At 51.4% G+C, this 16028-nt stretch overlaps 2 protein-coding genes across 13 annotated transcripts in view; one reads left to right on the top strand and one right to left on the bottom strand.

Annotated features, from left to right (window-relative positions):
* The window catches only part of SLC5A10 (solute carrier family 5 member 10), a 59683-nt gene extending 44714 nt beyond the window's left edge, over positions 1 to 14969 (top strand). For 8 of the 10 annotated variants that reach the window (XM_060203200.1, XM_060203192.1, XM_060203199.1 and 5 more), the window contains 7 exons: positions 8702 to 8809; positions 11027 to 11177; positions 13431 to 13460; positions 13576 to 13744; positions 13860 to 14075; positions 14520 to 14577; positions 14664 to 14969. In XM_060203200.1, the coding sequence (XP_060059183.1) occupies positions 8702 to 8809; positions 11027 to 11177; positions 13431 to 13460; positions 13576 to 13744; positions 13860 to 14075; positions 14520 to 14577; positions 14664 to 14761 (830 nt within the window). In that variant the 3' untranslated portion in view covers positions 14762 to 14969. The remainder of the gene's footprint in view (positions 1 to 8701; positions 8810 to 11026; positions 11178 to 13430; positions 13461 to 13575; positions 13745 to 13859; positions 14076 to 14519; positions 14578 to 14663) is intronic. The other 2 variants (XR_009552992.1, XM_007526184.3) reach the window with 2 other exon arrangements.
* The window catches only part of GRAP (GRB2 related adaptor protein), a 28032-nt gene continuing 26968 nt past the window's right edge, over positions 14965 to 16028 (bottom strand). For 2 of the 3 annotated variants that reach the window (XM_016189594.2, XM_060203201.1), the window contains one exon: positions 14965 to 15910. In XM_016189594.2, coding sequence (XP_016045080.1) covers positions 15722 to 15910 — 189 coding nt within the window. In that variant the 3' untranslated portion in view covers positions 14965 to 15721. The remainder of the gene's footprint in view (positions 15911 to 16028) is intronic. The other variant, XM_016189595.2, reaches the window with a different exon arrangement.

The raw sequence follows: 16028 nt of genomic DNA, 5'->3' as shown, positions 1-16028 counted from the left end.
GCTGGCCTCTTGTCCTGGTTCGATTCTCCAATATTTTTTCTTGTTGTTTTAACCATTTTATATATTATGTTATGAGTTCCCTTTATCAGTACTTTTCAAATTATTGATCACTATTGCCTGGATTGACTTGTGTCTAAGTAAGTTAATTAAAGGGTTCACAGTGGTGGAAGTTAACTGTTATTTCAATCCCTGAGTTGGAGCTCAGTGGTTTAAAAGCCTTTCTTTTTTTTTTTTTCCTTTCCTGTAGGCTATGGGAGCCTGAGGGCTTTTAAACTATCAATAGGCTTCTTAGCTTAATCACTGACTCCTGACCAAGAGATAAAGCAGGGTATGGCAGAGATAATCCAGTGGTTATGCAAAGAGACTTTCACAGCCCCTCAGTTATGTCACCGAGGTATAGGTCTTCTGAGTTTCCTGGTTAGATCTCTGTCCCCTGGTGTCCCTTCCTGTCGCTGCTTCAGATTCTGAGGGTAGTAGCAATGGAGACTCAGAGTTGCACTTGGTGAGTCTCTGGGGAGTCCTCTCCTCCCTTCAGCTGTCCCCTTGTTGGTGGAGCAGACTGGAGGTGGTGTCTCAACTGATAGACTGTTGAACTGTTAGCAGTCACTTAATCTCTCCTTAGGCCCCTCTCTCCTCTCTGTCACCAGCCACACCTGTTTGTACTCACCAGTGATTTACTGGGTTCCTGTGGTCATTCTAGTCCTGTCTTGTTTCGATCCTGGGTGGTCTCTTTTGTTGATCCGGGAGAGGAGAGGAGAGGAGAGGAGAGAAAGCGATCTGCTGATCATAGCTCCGCCTCCTGAAGTCGAATCTTTTTGGTTTTTTTGTTTGTTTGTTTTGCTTTGCTTTCCTTTTCATTCTATAGGAGAGGAAGAAATTTAGAATGTGGGTTCAAACCCTGTTCCTTGCATGTATCCTTGTGCTTAGTACTATCTGTGCTTTCACATAGTAGTATGTGCGCTTAACTGGTTGTGCCACTGCCAGGGCCCTTTTTTTCTGTTGATTTATATGGGTTCTTTATAACTTGTGGATACTAAGACCTTACAAGACAAAGGACTTGCAAATCTTTTCTCACTCAGTAGAATGATTTTTAATTTTCTTCATGGTCCCTTTTGCTATGCAAAAGCTTTGTTCTTGTTTGCTTGCTTGTTGCTTTTGGTGTCAAACCCAGATACTAACCTTGTACAGACCAATACCAAAAGGCCTACCTGCTGTGTTTTCTTCTAGGAGTTTTGTGGTTTCTAGTCTAATATACTCTATTTTATTTACTTTTGTACATATTTTTTCTCTCCCTTTCTCTCTCTCTCTCTCTTTCTCTATCTTTCTTATTGCCACCAGGGTTATCAGTGGGGCTCAGTGCCAGCACTATGAATCCACTGCTGTCTAAGGCCATTTTTTTCCCTTCTTATTTGATAAGACAGAGAAATTGAGAGAAGTGGAGATAAAGGAGAGAGAAAGACACCTATCGACCTGCTTTACAGCTGATGAAGCTTCTTCCCACTGCAGGTGGGGTGTGGGAGCTTGAACCCAGGTCTCTGTGCCTGGCAATGTGTACACTCAACTGGGTGCACCACTGTCTGGTCCCCTACTTCTGTATTTTAAACTATTTATTTTAAAACCCTATCCAGGGAGTCCTGGGATTCCCACACAAACACGATGAGCCTAGACCTCGAATAGATCCCTTTCTCCATTATCACTGGTCATCTCCATCAGGAACAACATATGGACCCCTTTGGGGGCCCCCATAGGACCTTGCCCTCAATGTGGATCAACAATGGTAGAGAATGTTCTATCCTCCAAAGGGGGGTTGGATAAAATACTCAATCTACCACCTGAAGAAGATGGGTCCTGAAATTGGTATAACTCGGAATGTTCCTACTGATGACCACAGAATGCAAGTTCAGACCTACAGGGATGTAGAGGTTACATAGGCTTCTAAGATGAATATGGGCCCCAGATCAAATCAGTGGGGTTTACAGTCAATAATATTTATACACCTTTCCCATATTTGGGAGCTACTCTCTTCCCTGATCCAGCTTTCTAGCCCTTTTTCCAGCCATGACATCATCTCCCCAGACAATAACCTGGGTCCACCTATATATCAGATGTCAGGCTCAGGCAAAAACTAATATAGTCATGGGTCCTTTGGAATACACCTAAAATATACCTACTAGCTATTTCCAAAATGGAGACCCCAAACCTTCATCTATAATATTCTAGCCTTTAAGTTCATGAATAATCAACAATTTGTATGGCTTTATATGTTAACTCTTTTTCAGCTACCAGGTTCCAGATGCTACCATAATGCTAACCAGACTTCTCTGGACAGATGACTCTGCCAGTGTGTCCTGGAGCTCCACTTCCTCAGAGCTCTGCACCACCAGGTAAAGAGAGAGACAGGCTGGGAGTATGGATCGACCTGCCAATGCCCCATGTTCAGCAGGGAAGCAATTTCAGAAGCCAGACCTTCCACCTTCTGCACTCCATAATGACCCTGAGTCCATACTCCCAGAGGGTTAAAGAATAGGAAAGCTATCAGGGGAGGGGATGGGATACGGAGCTCTGGTGGTGGGAATTGTACCCCTCTTATCCTATGGTCTTGTCAGTGTTTCCATTTTATAAATAAATAAATTGAAAAATAAAATTTATTTATTTTAGGGGGCTAGGTGATGATGCATCTGATTAAGCACACATATTACAGTGTGCAGGGATCCAGGGTCAAGCCCCTGGCACCCACCTGCAGGGGGATAGCTTCACAAGTGGTGAAGTAGTTACAGGTGTCTCTGTCTCCCTACCTCCTCCTCCCCTCTCAATTTCTTTCTGTTTATATATAATAATAAATAAATATAATTTAAAAGTAAAAATAAAAAATATTTATTAAAAAATTCATTTATGTGAGAGAAGAGGAGGTGACAGAGAGAACCTGAGCAGCATATGATGCCAAGGGTGGAACTCAGGACCTCATGCCTGAGACTCCAATGCTTTATCTACTTTGCCATTTTCCTGGCCACTATCTATCTATTTACCAATCTATCTATTTAATTTTTTAAAAAATATTTATTTATTTATTCTCTTTTGTTGCCCTTGTTTTATAGTTGTAGTTATTATTGTTATTAATTGTTGGATAGGACAGAGAGAAATGGAGAGAGGAAGGGAAGACAGAGGGGGAGAAAAAGAGAGACACCTGCAGACCTGCTTCACTGCTTGTGAAGCGACTCCCCTGCAGGTGGGGAGTCGGGGGCTCAAACTGGGATGCTTATGTCGGTCCTTGTGCTTTTCGCTGCCTGTGCTTAACCCGCTGCGCTACCGCCCAACTCCCATATTTATTTATTTTTTTTTACCAGAACACTGCTTGACTCTGGCTGGTACTTAGTGATTCCAATATCATTCACTGAGAAAATGCCCTTCATCTCCCATGTGTATCACCTCTTTCATTGCAAATTAACTGGTATTTGTTTTATGTGAATACCATACCATTTTGACTGCTGCAGCTTTTCTCTCTTAGTTTTCACTTATAAAATGGAAATATTGACAAGACCATAGGATAAGAGTGGTACAATTCCACACAATTCCCACCACCAGAACTCCATATCCCATCCTTGAAAGCTTTCCTATTCTTTATCCCTCTGGGATTATGGACCCAGGGACATTATGGGGTGCAGAAGGTGGAAGATCTAGCTTCTGTAATTACTTCTCTGCTGAACATGTGTGTTGGCAGTTTGATCCATACTTATAGCCTATCTCTCTCTTTCCCTAGTGGGGCAGGGCTCTGGGGAGGCCAGGCTCCAGGACACATCTGTGGGGTTGTTTGCCCAGGGAATTCAGGTTGGCATAATGGTAGCATCTGGAACCTGGTGCCTGAAAAAGAATTAATATATAAAGCAGAACAAATTGTTGACTAATCATGAACCTGAAGGCAAGAATATTGCAGATGAAGATTTGGTGTCTTCGTTTTGGAAAAAGCTAGTAGGTCTATTTTAGGTATATTCCAAGGGGCCTATAACTTTACTAGTTTTTGCCTGAGCCTGACATCTAATATGCAGGTGGACCCAAGTTATTGTTTGGGGAGATAGTGCCATAGTTGAAATTTTTTTTGTTGTTGTTGTTTTGTTTTTGTTCCAGGGTTATCACTGGGGCTTAGTGCTGGCACTACAAATCCACTGCTCCTCGTGGCCTTTTTTTTTCATTTTGGATAGGACAGAGAGAAATTGAGAAAGGAGGGGAAGAGATGGACAGGAAGAGAGAAAGATAGGCACCTATAGATTTGCTTTGCTATTTGTCAAGCTTCCCCCCTGCTGGTGGGAAGCCAAGGGCTCGAACCCAGATTCTCGTGTGTGTCCCTGTACTTAGTACTATGTGAACTTAACTGGGTGTGTCACCCACTGCTGTAACTTTTCCAACTGTGCTACATGAGCTGAAAGCAGAAAGCATCGTGCCTCCAGTGTTGATTCTCTTTCTCCAGGTTTCTCTGGTTGTTCAGGGTCTTTTGTTTTGCTCCATGCATTTTAGGGTAGTTTTTTTTCTTTCTGGGGAAAATGCCAGTGAGGTTTTGATAGGTACTGCATTGGAGCACAGCTTGCTTTTATTGCTAGGAACTTTTAACTATGTGAATCCTTCCAATCTCTAAGTGTGAAGTAGCTTTCTGTATTTTTGCGTCTTCATTTTTTTCTTTTTTACTTTTTTTTAATTTAGTTTCCCTTTTGTTGCCCTTTTTTTAAATTGTTGTTACAGTTATTATTGTTGTTATTGATGTTGTTGTCGTTAGACAGGACAGAGAGAAATGGAGAGAGGAGGGGAAGACAGAGAGGGGGGAGAGAAAGATAGACACCTGCAGACCTGCTTCACCGCCTGTGAAGGGACTCCCCTGCAGGTGGGGAGCCAGGGCTTGAACCGGGATCCTTATGCCAGTCCTTGCGCTTTGTGCCATATGCTCTTAACTTTTACTTTATTTTTTAAAAATATGGTTTTGTGTATTTGGATAAAACTAAGAGAAATAGAGAGGGGAGGAGAGATAGAGAGGGAGAAAGAGAGACACACACACACACACCTGCAGTACTGCTTCATTGCTCACGAAGCTTCCCCCCTGCAGGGGACTAGGGGCTTGAACTGGGGTCCTTGTGCATTATACTGTGTGCACTCACCCAGGTATGTCTCCACCTGTCCCCTCTTTTACTTTATTTTTTATTTTTTTATTTTTTGTTTTTGTTTTTATTTTTACCAGAGCACTGCTCAGCTCTGGTTTATGGTGATGTGGGGATGTTGAACCTGGGACTTTGGTGCCTTAGGAATGAGAGTCTCTTTGCATAACCATTATGCTATCTACTCCCAGAGAGAGTGAAAGAGACCACAGCACCAAAACTTCTTTCAGTGTGGTGAGGACTGGGCTTGACCCTGTGTCACCCACATGGCAAAGCAGCAGACTATCCAAATGAGTTATTTCTTCAGCCCTTTTCTTCAATTTCTTTCATCACTGTCTTTACATTTCCAGTGTGCAGCTCTTTCCCTTCCTTGTTAAAATTTATTCCTAGGAAGTGTTAATGTTTTAAATGGGATTGCTTTCTTAATTTCCCTTTCTTTCTTTTTTTTTTTTTTTTTTGCCTCCAGAGTTATTGCTGGGGCTCAGTGCCTGCACTATGAATCCACTGCTCCTGGAGGCCATTTCCCCCCTTTTTTAAAAAGATTTTTTTTGTTTGTTTATTTATGAGAAATACAGGAGAGAGAAAGAACCAGACATCACTCTGGCACATGTGCTGCCAGGTATTGAACTCGAGACCTCATGCTTGAGAGTCCAAAGCTTTGTTACTGTGCCACCTCCTGGACCACTTTTTCCCCCTTTTGTTGCCCTTGTTGTGGTAGCCTTGTTGTGGTTATTGTTGTTGATGATGTCGTTCGTTGTTGGATAGGACAGAGAGAAATGGAGAGAGGAGGGGAAGACAGAAAAGGGGAGAGAAAGATAGACACCTGCAGACCTGCTTCACCACCTGTGAAGCAACCCCCCTTCAGGTGGGGAGCCCAGGGCTCGAACCGGGGTCCTTACACCAGTTCTTGGCTTTGTGCCACATGCGCTTAACCCGCTGTGCTATCCCCCGCCCCCTATTTCCCTTTCTAATAGTTCATGGCTGACACAAAAAAACACAGCTGAATTTTGTGTGCTAATTTTATCCCCTGTAACTTCATCGGATTTTCTGCTGGGACTTTCTTCTCTTTTTACCCAGGCATCTTCCTCAGAACAGACACTTCTGATTGTGTCAAGGTCTAAAGAATCAGTCCTGGGCAGAGGATACATAGCATAATGGTTATGCAAAGAGACTCTCATGCCTGAGGCTCCAAAGTTCCAGGTTCAATCCCTCACACCACCATAAGCTAGAGCTGAATAGTGCTCTGGCAAAAAAAAAAAAAAAAAAAAAAATCAGTCCTTTCCTCTTGTGAATCACATTGTTGATGTCAGCACTAAGAATTCTGCCTAGCCCCAGATCCAAAACAAAATAAACTAACAAACAAAAAAAGACCAGCTGTTGTATTCCTGAAATGTCTAATTCTCTTGCAGTCTACCTTTAGACCTGTGATCTCCGTGGAGTGAGCTTTTGTAGAAGGTGTAAAGTGGCACAGTGAATAAAACACTGGACTCTGAAGCATGAGGTCCTGAGTTCCATTCCTGGCATTGAAGTACCAGAGTGATACTCTGTCTCCTCTCTCTGTTTACCCTACTCACTCTTTCTCATAAATAAATAAATCTTAAGAAAAAAAATGGGCACAGTCACTCCTACTAAGAAACTGACTGGTTGGACCTGACCATGTCATAGGGAGGGAGAAAATGAGAGACAAGGAGATGGGGGACAACCCTCCCCTCTCAGCTTTTGGTGTGAGCCCTGGCTGAAAGGTGCTGATACATAGGGAGAGGCCAGGGACAATCCCAGGCTGTGCCCCTGGCCTTCTGGTACACATTGGCCCAGAGCTGTTCCTGCCTGAGTGGGGACAAGGAGCTTGAACTGAGGCACTGGAAGTGGTGACATTCCTGCTGGCATACAGAGAAGAAGCTATTCTTTCCTGAAGCTCAGCACAAAGGCAACAGGTCATCTGGCAGTGCCCAGAGGTGCATCTGGGCCTGGAGCAGGAGTGCTGGCAAGGGCTGAATCCAGCCAGCCTGAATCTCCTGACTCGGGCTTTCTGTGGTTGTGACTCTTCACCTGTCCCTCCCAGGAGAGCTGGGTCATCCAAGTGTCAGAGCTAGCCTGCACAGGCCCAGAACCCTACCTTCTAAAGGCTATGCCTTGAGGACCCTGAGTCCCTCTCAGGGGTCCCTGGGCATTTCCTGGGCCTGACTGTGTGTCCTTCTCTGATCCTGACTCCTCTCACCTCTATAGTACGTATAGTAGGTGGGTGTTGAGGTGATGGGATAGGGCAGCTGGATCAGGCTGTGCTTGAACTCCTTCACATTTCTGTCCAGAATCCTTTCACTTTCTCTTCCTCTTCCTCCCCTTCTGGGCTTTTTCCTCTTCCCTGCTTCTTCCAGACACCACAGTCTTACTCACTGATCCATTTGCAGAGATTCACAGCACCCCACACTGGCTGATACCTGGGACTCAGAGATGATTCAGACAGTTTCTGTCCTTGGGGTGCTTCCGGTCTGGGATGGGGGAACAATTGTGATTCAGTCACTGCTGAGGATGAGGGGGTTTTGGAAGGTCCCTTAGCAGGTGAAGCTGGAGGTAAACAAGGGCAGGTAAGCAGAGGGTGGACTGTGCGCTGGGCGTGTGTGAGCAGAGGCGGCCGGGTGTGTGCTGTGTCTGTGGGAGCTGGGGCCACTGGGCAGGGCCCTTAATGCCCTCTAAGAGTGCTCTCCCCCAGGGCTGTGGGTCCCAGGGTGGAGTCTTCCAGGGATTCCTGGAGGCCAATGCTGAGAGCCCAGCTGTGGTACTAGAAGGGGGGGGGGTTTGCTGAAGGGAGTCGTAGGGAGAAGTCACCAGGCTGCTCACAGAAGAGGAGTGACAAGCAGTGCCCCGAGCATGGGTGGGGGTGGGGTGGGGGATTGCTGGGACAGGGAGGGGATAGGGCCAGTGCCATTGACACACTTAGTGAAGCACCCAGGAGTTGCATGTGGCTGCCTAAGGCCTTGTACTCCTGAGAATCTGGAGAGAGACTGGAGTTCAAGGTCATCGGGGGGAGGGAGGGCTTCCCAGAATGCAACAACAGCTAAGGAAAGTTCTGAAGGGTATTTCAGGGTCACAGTGAGGAACTCAGTAGTAGTCCATGCCCACACTCTGAAGCTTGCCCTCCAAACCCCCTCTGAGGCCCAACCCTCCTCCCAGCACCCTCCTCTAAGCTACCTTCTCCCAGCACCAGCCTGTGCCTCAGTTTCTAGGCCTGCTCTGTGACTGCCCTGTGCTGGGGGACCCAGATGAACCTGGACATTAGGGGCCAGCTTTCTTTGGACAGTCTCTCCTGGGGACAAGGGCACCATGACTTTCACCCTCTGGCCCAGGTGGGCACCAGTCCCCTTATGGGGGTTGAGTATACAGGAGCCTGGGGAGCCCAAGGTGGAGCCCCTTCACTCCCAATGGCCATACTTAGAGACCTAGGTGCGGGCTTCAGCCTGGGGGTAAGCTACCTGCCTCCTGTTCTGGGGGGCAGCTACCTGCCTCCTGTCCTGGGGGTGTTCTGGGCCAAGTTGCAAGTTGTGGCCACGCCTCTCTTTCCACAGATGATGTGGGCTGTGTGGTGCCAGCTGAGTGCCTGCGGGCCTGTGGGGCTGAGATCGGCTGCTCCAACATCGCCTACCCCAAGCTGGTCATGGAGCTCATGCCTGTTGGTGAGAAGCCTGTGGCTTGTGTAGTGGTGGTGGGGGGGGGGGGGGCCAGGCTGGAGGCTCCCAAGGGGAGGTTGTGGGGTGGCAGGAAGCACCAAACATCACCCTCCAGGGGCTTCTCTGTGGCTACCATGTCCTCACCTTCTCATTCATTCATCCTCCTCCTCCTCTTCTTCTTGCTCCTCTTCCTCCTTCTTCTTTGTGGAGCCAGAACATGTGTGATTTCACCACTCTGGGCCTCTTTTTCATTCAGAGAGAGAAACCAGAGGACTGGACCTTCTTCTGGTGCCTTAATCTTTCTCCTGTGGTGTCGAAGCTCCAGCCTGGGACATATGCATGGCAGATTCTCTACCCTATGAGATATCTCTCTGGCCCATCACTCCCATTTTAGAGTAAGGAAAATAGAGATTCAGAGAGGCTAGGTGGCCTGGTCAAGACCACAAGACAGGTGAGCTGTAGATCTGGGGACTGAGAGACAGGTGTACTCCCCACAGGCCCAGAAGCCATGCTAAACCTGAGTTCTGAGCCAGGCACCATCAGCCACCAGAGCTGCTTCTCTGCTCCTGCTAAGTCCCTTGGGGCCAGTGGTGCACCCGATTGAGTGCACATGTTATCATGCACAAGGACTTGGGTTCAAGTCCTTGCTCTCCACCTGTAGGGGAGAAGCTTCAATGATCCGTGGAACAGTGCTGCAGGTGCCTCTTTGTTTCTTCACCCCCTGTGGAAAAAAAAATAGACCACCAGGAGCAGTGGGTTTGTCAGATAGGCACTGAGCCCCAGAAGTAATCCTGGTGGCAATAGAAAAAAGCCACTTCCTCTGTCATCAGGCCTACTGGATGCCAGATTCTTTAACAAACTGCCCCTCACGAAAGCTGTGAAGCAGTTATTAGTAGCTTATGGAAACTGAGGCCCAGAGGGAAAAAACGCAGCATGTTTGAGGCTTTAGAACACTGATGCTGACCAGCTACTGTCTCAGCAGTCCTGGGCCAGGGGCCCACAGAACAATCCCCTCCCACTACCCACCCACCCCCAGCCCCAGACTTGGGCCTTGGGGAGAGAGAGCTGGGTTATAGAGACTGTGTGTTTGTAGAGGGGGTGGGTGGGAGGGGGGGTTTCAGGCCTTTCCCATACTCCTTCTGATCACAACAGTCCTAAGAAGGGTGTGTGTGTGCGTGTGTGGGTCCCACTTAAACAAAAAGGGGAGCCCTCTTGCAGCTGGAGAGGTGGCTCAACTGGTGGAGCATCAGACTTGCAAGCCTTAGGTTCTGGTTTCAGCTCTCAGTACCACATGTAGCAGATTGCTGCTCTGGCTCCCCCTCCCCCATAGTAAATAAGATAAATATTTAAAAACAATTATAATAAAGGAAGCTCTGCAGCCTTAGGTTCCCCTCTGGCCTCCTTGGTGGAAAGTTCCCGGCTCCACCCTACTCCCTCTCCCTCCTGGGAGCCGAAGCCCAGGCCGGGATCAGATCTTGGCCAGACCAAGCTGGGTGAGCCACTGGGGCACGTCCCTGCCCTGCCAGAAGCTGTGGCCTCGTTTGTAAATTGAATGGTGACACCTGTGTTAATACACTCCATGGTGCTCTTGCTCTGGGCCTCACCTTCCACTTCTGTCCCCAACGATGGAAACAGCTGAGCCAACAGCACCAACACCTGCTAGCAGGGGCCACCACCCTGGGGTTTCAGCCTCTAGCTCCCAGCCTGAGGGGCGACTGGGAATAGGCCCTGGGTCTGTCCTCCTTCCTGTATAACAGCACAGCTGTGTTGGCATCCATTCTTCTCCTGCTCCTGGAAGTCCTCCTGGCCTCTGGTCAGATGGGCCCTGGGCAGGGGGTGAAGGATGGGCTGGGAGGGCAAGCCCAGAGAGGGTGTCGAGCAGCCTGGAGACACACAGCACTGAGCTGGAAGTGGAGTGTCCTCCTGCCCCTGGCAGGCTTTTCTGGAATCTTCTCTGCCTTCCTGGGGAACCCGCACTCAAGTCCAGCCCACAACGGGGCACATCTTTATCTCTGTCTTTCTCTGTGTCTCTCCCCTGGAGCCCTGGGTCTGCTGAGGCTCCCACCTGGGGTGCTCCTGATCCTGGGCATGGTCCCTGTTCCCCCAGCAGTGATCCAAAGCCTCTGGCCTCCCAGCTCCTGCCTGTCATGGGAACTCACATATGGTGGGACTCAGGGCCTGAGAGGGACAGCTGGGCTGCCCTAATGGAAACTGTCTCCCCAGGCCTGCGGGGGCTCATGATTGCGGTGATGATGGCGGCACTCATGTCCTCACTGACATCCATCTTCAACAGCAGCAGCACACTCTTTACCATGGACATCTGGAGACGGCTGCGGCCGCATGCCGGGGAGCGGGAGCTGCTGCTAGTGGGGCGGTATGGGTGGGGTGGGGGTGGGAGTGGGGGGCTTGTGAAGGGCTTTGCAGGATGAATAGGAATCTCGGTCACAGTCCTCATCCTGGCTGTCTTTCTCACCCTGAGCTGCATCTCAGAGATTCTCCACTGGAAGAGTCCTCTCTCCAGCCACCTGGAGAGCTCTGTCTCCCTCAGACCTCCTGGGAGAATACCAGCTGGCCTAAAGTGGACTCCAAGTCAGATATAGGCCTGGTCACACTTGGGTCATAACTGTCCCTGGCCCCCCTCATCCTCTGCCTCTTCCCTTCTAGCCTGGTGTGTCCCCTGTATGATACTTTGATGACTTTCCTCCATCTTTCTAGACTGCCTGTGCTCCCTCCTCCATGTAACCCTCCTGAATACTCCTGATGAAGGCGTGACTTCCTTTGCTCCTAGACTCCCCCACCCTAGTACCACCCAGGTCCATGTTGCCCCAGTGCCCATCTCAGCTCTGTACCACAGTGCTTGGTGGGTACTGAGGGATCCTTTTTTTGAGGGGAGAGGAGGCACTCTGCCATGGGTGCTGCTCCTGTGCACCTGTCTGCTGGTGTCTCCAGGCCCCACCTCATCCTGCCCCAGCTCTGTGGTGCGCCGCCCCCCCCCCCCCACGCTCACACCTTAGCTGTGGCGCCTGGCCTAGGGTGGGGCCCCAAGCTGAGGTGGCCACCCGCTGGGCATGGCGGCAGCTCCTGGAGCCTTGTCAGGACATGCCGCCAGCTGAGCTCATCAAGGCACAGGCCGTCCCCAGTCAAGTCCAACTCCCCGGGACATATACATGGCCTGGGTCTCCAGGGGGTTCCCTGACATTCCCTTCCATGACTGTGGCCTGGGGCCCATCCTCACAGACCCTCCCAGACCCCTCCAGGCTCCAGCAAGAACCCAGGACACACTGTGACTTAGTGTCTTCCTGGTGGCCTGTGCAAGTGACACCCCTAGCTAAGGTCCCCAGCCCATTCCCCCCTCCCCACCTGCCATGGTGGCCTCCATGGGTGCCAGGCTATGGGGGTCAGACAGTTCACCCTCAGCTGTCTGAGCAGGGACCCATGGTAGGTCAGGCTGGGTGGCTGGGTGGGCTCTGGATAGGATGCTGAGCACATCCCATCAGGACACTTCATACACCTCCAGCTTCCTCCTGCCTCAGGCAGTCTGCTTCCTGCTGTATTACCTGGGCCCAGGGGTGCTGGACCAGCTCTGGAGATAGAGGTGTGAGCTGACTAGAGCATAGTGGGGGGCATAGTGGGGCAGGGTAGGTGGGGACATGTCCAGGGGCTTTGCGGGCCAGGGGCTCAGTGCTTGGTCACAGGCAAGTGGGCTGTCTGGATGAGGAAGACCTTGACTTAGGCCCTGGAGGAGGAGGGGATGGAGGAGGGTGGAAGTGACAGCTCTAGGTCTGGGGGCCTGTGGCACCTGGTGGAGGTGAGTCTGAGGTAAAATCTAGAAGGTGGCAGGCAAGAAGGTACCCAGTTAGGGAATCGAGGAGGAGGGCAGTGGTGGTCGGGAGTCTGCCTGCCTTTGAAGAACCAGCACCTGCCAGGCTGGGGTTAATTAGCTTTAATCAGGGGCTCCTCCTCCTCCTCCCACTCCTCCTCCTTTTCCTCCTTCTGATCCCCCTCCCTCACCCTGCAGCTTGGCCAGCACAGGAGGCAAGCACTGCACACAGTTCCCCTCCTCATTCCTGCAGACCTGCCCCAGGGGTCCCACCTGTGGGGAGTTGGGAGTGGGGTGCTTAACTGACCTAGTACCCTCGGGTGGGGCCACTTAGCTTGGGGAGGAGCAGACGGGCCCCCTAACCCAGCTCTGATCCCCCAGCCGAGGCCCATGCCCCTGCAGTGCTCTGGAGGCCCTCTCCTCTAGGTAGTCTCCCAGCTCTGATGTATCCTTGGGCCCCCTTAGCCTAGTCCCACCCCTGGGCTGGATGGACTCTGAGGGCTCGCTCATTCCTGAGGCTGGCCACCTTATGCAGAGCTCGGCACCCATGCTCTGTCTATAGAGTGACTGAATGACCTGTCCTCACTGTGGAGGGGAGGGGCTGAGTCCCTGAGGGGGAGGGAGGGAAAGAGCTCAGGCCTTCTGGGGTGAAGGTGTATGTGAGTCTACAGACACAGCCCTGTCCTCAAAGCCCCCACTACTGTCCCTACCAGCTGGGGCCACAGCTCCCACAGAGCCCCAAGATGTCTCAGGGGATCCCCCCCAGGTGGTGAGGGCAGCATTCATACTGATACCTACTGTGTGCAGCAGGAAACTCCAGAAGAGTAGGAAGGCTGAGTGAGTGGACCCCCCTTCCCTGGGTGAGAGGGATGGATGCTGATCCCCATGGAGGGTTTCGAGCAGGGCAGCAGTGGTAAGGGTGGGTCTCAGGACCAGCTGCCCTCCCTGCCAGGCTGGTGATCGTGGTCCTCATTGGTGTGAGTGTGGCCTGGATTCCGGTGCTGCAGGGCTCCAACAGCGGCCAGCTCTTCATCTACATGCAGTCTGTCACCAGCTCCCTGGCACCCCCAGTCACAGCTGTCTTCCTGCTGGGTATCTTCTGGCGGCGAGCCAATGAGCAGGTGAGGGGGCTGGGGGACTGTGAGCCTAAGGGCCTGAGGGCCTGGGGGGGCTGTGGGCCTGCAGGGCTTGAGGCTGCAGGTCTGGGGGGTTCACCCACCTGACTACTCTCTGCAGGGGGCCTTCTGGGGCCTGATGGTGGGGCTGGCTGTGGGGGCCAGCCGGCTGGTTCTGGAGTTCCTACACCCTGTTCCGCCCTGCGGCCACCCCGACCTGCGGCCCCCCATCCTAGGCAGCATCCACTACCTGCACATTGCCATCGCACTCTTCATGCTCAGCGGTGCTGTGGTGGTGGTTGGGAGCCTGTTGACACCACCCCCTCAGGGTATACTGGTAAGCCCACCCCATCCCCACCCCACTCCCACTTCTGACCCTTTTTTTCTTCCCCTTCCTTCCTTCCTTCCTTCCTTCCTTCCTTCCTTCCTTCTTTCCTTTCTTTCTTTCTTTCTTTCTTTCTTTTTTTTTTTTTTTTTGTGTGCAGAGCTGAGGCCTCTTGCATACCTTTCTAGATGCTTACTTGTGCCTTCAAATAGGGAGAGGGAGGGAGGGAGCTTCTTCTGGTGCCATGGCATCTCCCATGTGGTGCTAGGATGCCAGTCTCCTCAGAGCACTATCTGTCCATTCCTCTCACTCAGTTTCTGACTGTGACCCACTCTGACTCAAGAATTTCCTAGCTCTTCACCTAACCCTCCCTGGCCCCAGCCCCATTTAAACCCAATTCCCATCTTTCCATTGCTGTCCCCTGTCCTGTTCATGCCCGCCCTTCCTGCCCAACAGATTGAGAACCTCACCTGGTGGACGTTGACTCGGGACCCAGCATCCTGGGCCAAAGCAAGTATGTGTGTGCCCCTGGGTCCTCACACCCCTCCTCCCAGGTGCCATCTGTACCCACAATCCTCACTGTCCCCTGTACTCCCTCAGGTGACTGCACCCGGCATGCTTTCTGGGCTCGAGTCTGCAGCCTCAACGCTATCCTGCTCATGTGTGTCAACATCTTCTTCTATGCCTACTTTGCCTGACACCCCCTTTGTGGGAACAGTGATTTTCCCAGCCCACAGAGGGGCAGCTCCCTATCAGTATATGCCCCAGGCAGTGGTCAGCACTGACTGCCCAGCTGGTGAATTGGGAGCCCCAAGAAATGAGGGAGGTCAATGGAAAAAGACAGGGTGACATTTCCAAACAGGTACAGTGGTGGTGGGAATTGGAAAGAAAATTGGATCTCTACCATCACCTGTGTTTTTATTTCCAGTCCATGATGCAAGGCTGGGGCAGGACAGCCCCCCATAGCCCAGGGGATGGGAGCCAAGAGTTGGGGGGGACCCACCAGCCATCCCTCTGCTAAGGGGGGGGTTCTTGATCTAGGCCATACTGTACCCTGGTGGGCCTCCTACTGGCTGCCCATTCTGTATGAACATGCCATCTCCCCTCATTATGGACTCACCTCCACTGTCCCCCAGTTCCCCCATGACCTGGAGTCCCCCCAGGCCCCTGGGATTCTGTTCTCAGATAGGGATGCTGGGCCCACATGGTAGGACTATGCTAAGTCTGTGTAGTGGGTTGGGTAACCAGACCCTTCTTCTACCCATAAGATGAGGCACCTACTCGGTGGCCAGAACACTTCCGGGGTTCCTGAGGCCTGGTAGAGAGCCCCCACCTTGCTCACAGGTCTGGAGTGAGCCCTCCACAGTGGAAGTCTGCAGAAGGGTCCAGTCACTGGGATGCAGTTGGGGGAGGAGCATTGCCAGGCAGCCCTGATATAGCACAGCCTGCATTCTGATGTCACATTATGGGGCCCTGACATCATACACTCTGCCCTCTGATGCCACACAATCAGTTTTGTGACATCATGTAGCCAGTTGCCAATGGGGGAAGGCTGTGGGAGCCAGGGTGGGCAGGGAATGTGGGTGCGCAGTCCCCAAGCAGTGATAGCCTGCTGTCCAGTCCCCAGGTGTTGCTGGTCCATTGCCTGGCCTGGCCAGTCACAGGTGCATGGGCTGCACATAGCTGCGTGGGAAATAGCCGCTGTGCCCCCTGAGGCGGCCGTGCCACCAGTGTGGGTCCAGGCCATCCAGCACTTCCACGATATCGCCACGCCGAAGGCTGAGCTGGGATGCATCTTGTGCCAGGAAGTCAAACTGGGCCTGGGCGAAGCAGGTCCGGGGAGGCTGCTGGGAGTAGGTGGCAGCACTGCAGTTAGCAGGCTGGGGTGGGGTGGAGGTTTGCTGCAAGCATTTCAGGCTGTACCTGGCTCCCCCTCCAAGGTCAGAAGACATCCCCTCCCAGACT

The sequence above is a fragment of the Erinaceus europaeus genome, chromosome 12, assembly GCF_950295315.1.
Source record: "Erinaceus europaeus chromosome 12, mEriEur2.1, whole genome shotgun sequence".
Classification (NCBI taxonomy): Eukaryota; Metazoa; Chordata; class Mammalia; order Eulipotyphla; family Erinaceidae; genus Erinaceus; species Erinaceus europaeus.
This window is presented reverse-complemented; position numbering and strand designations above follow the sequence as displayed.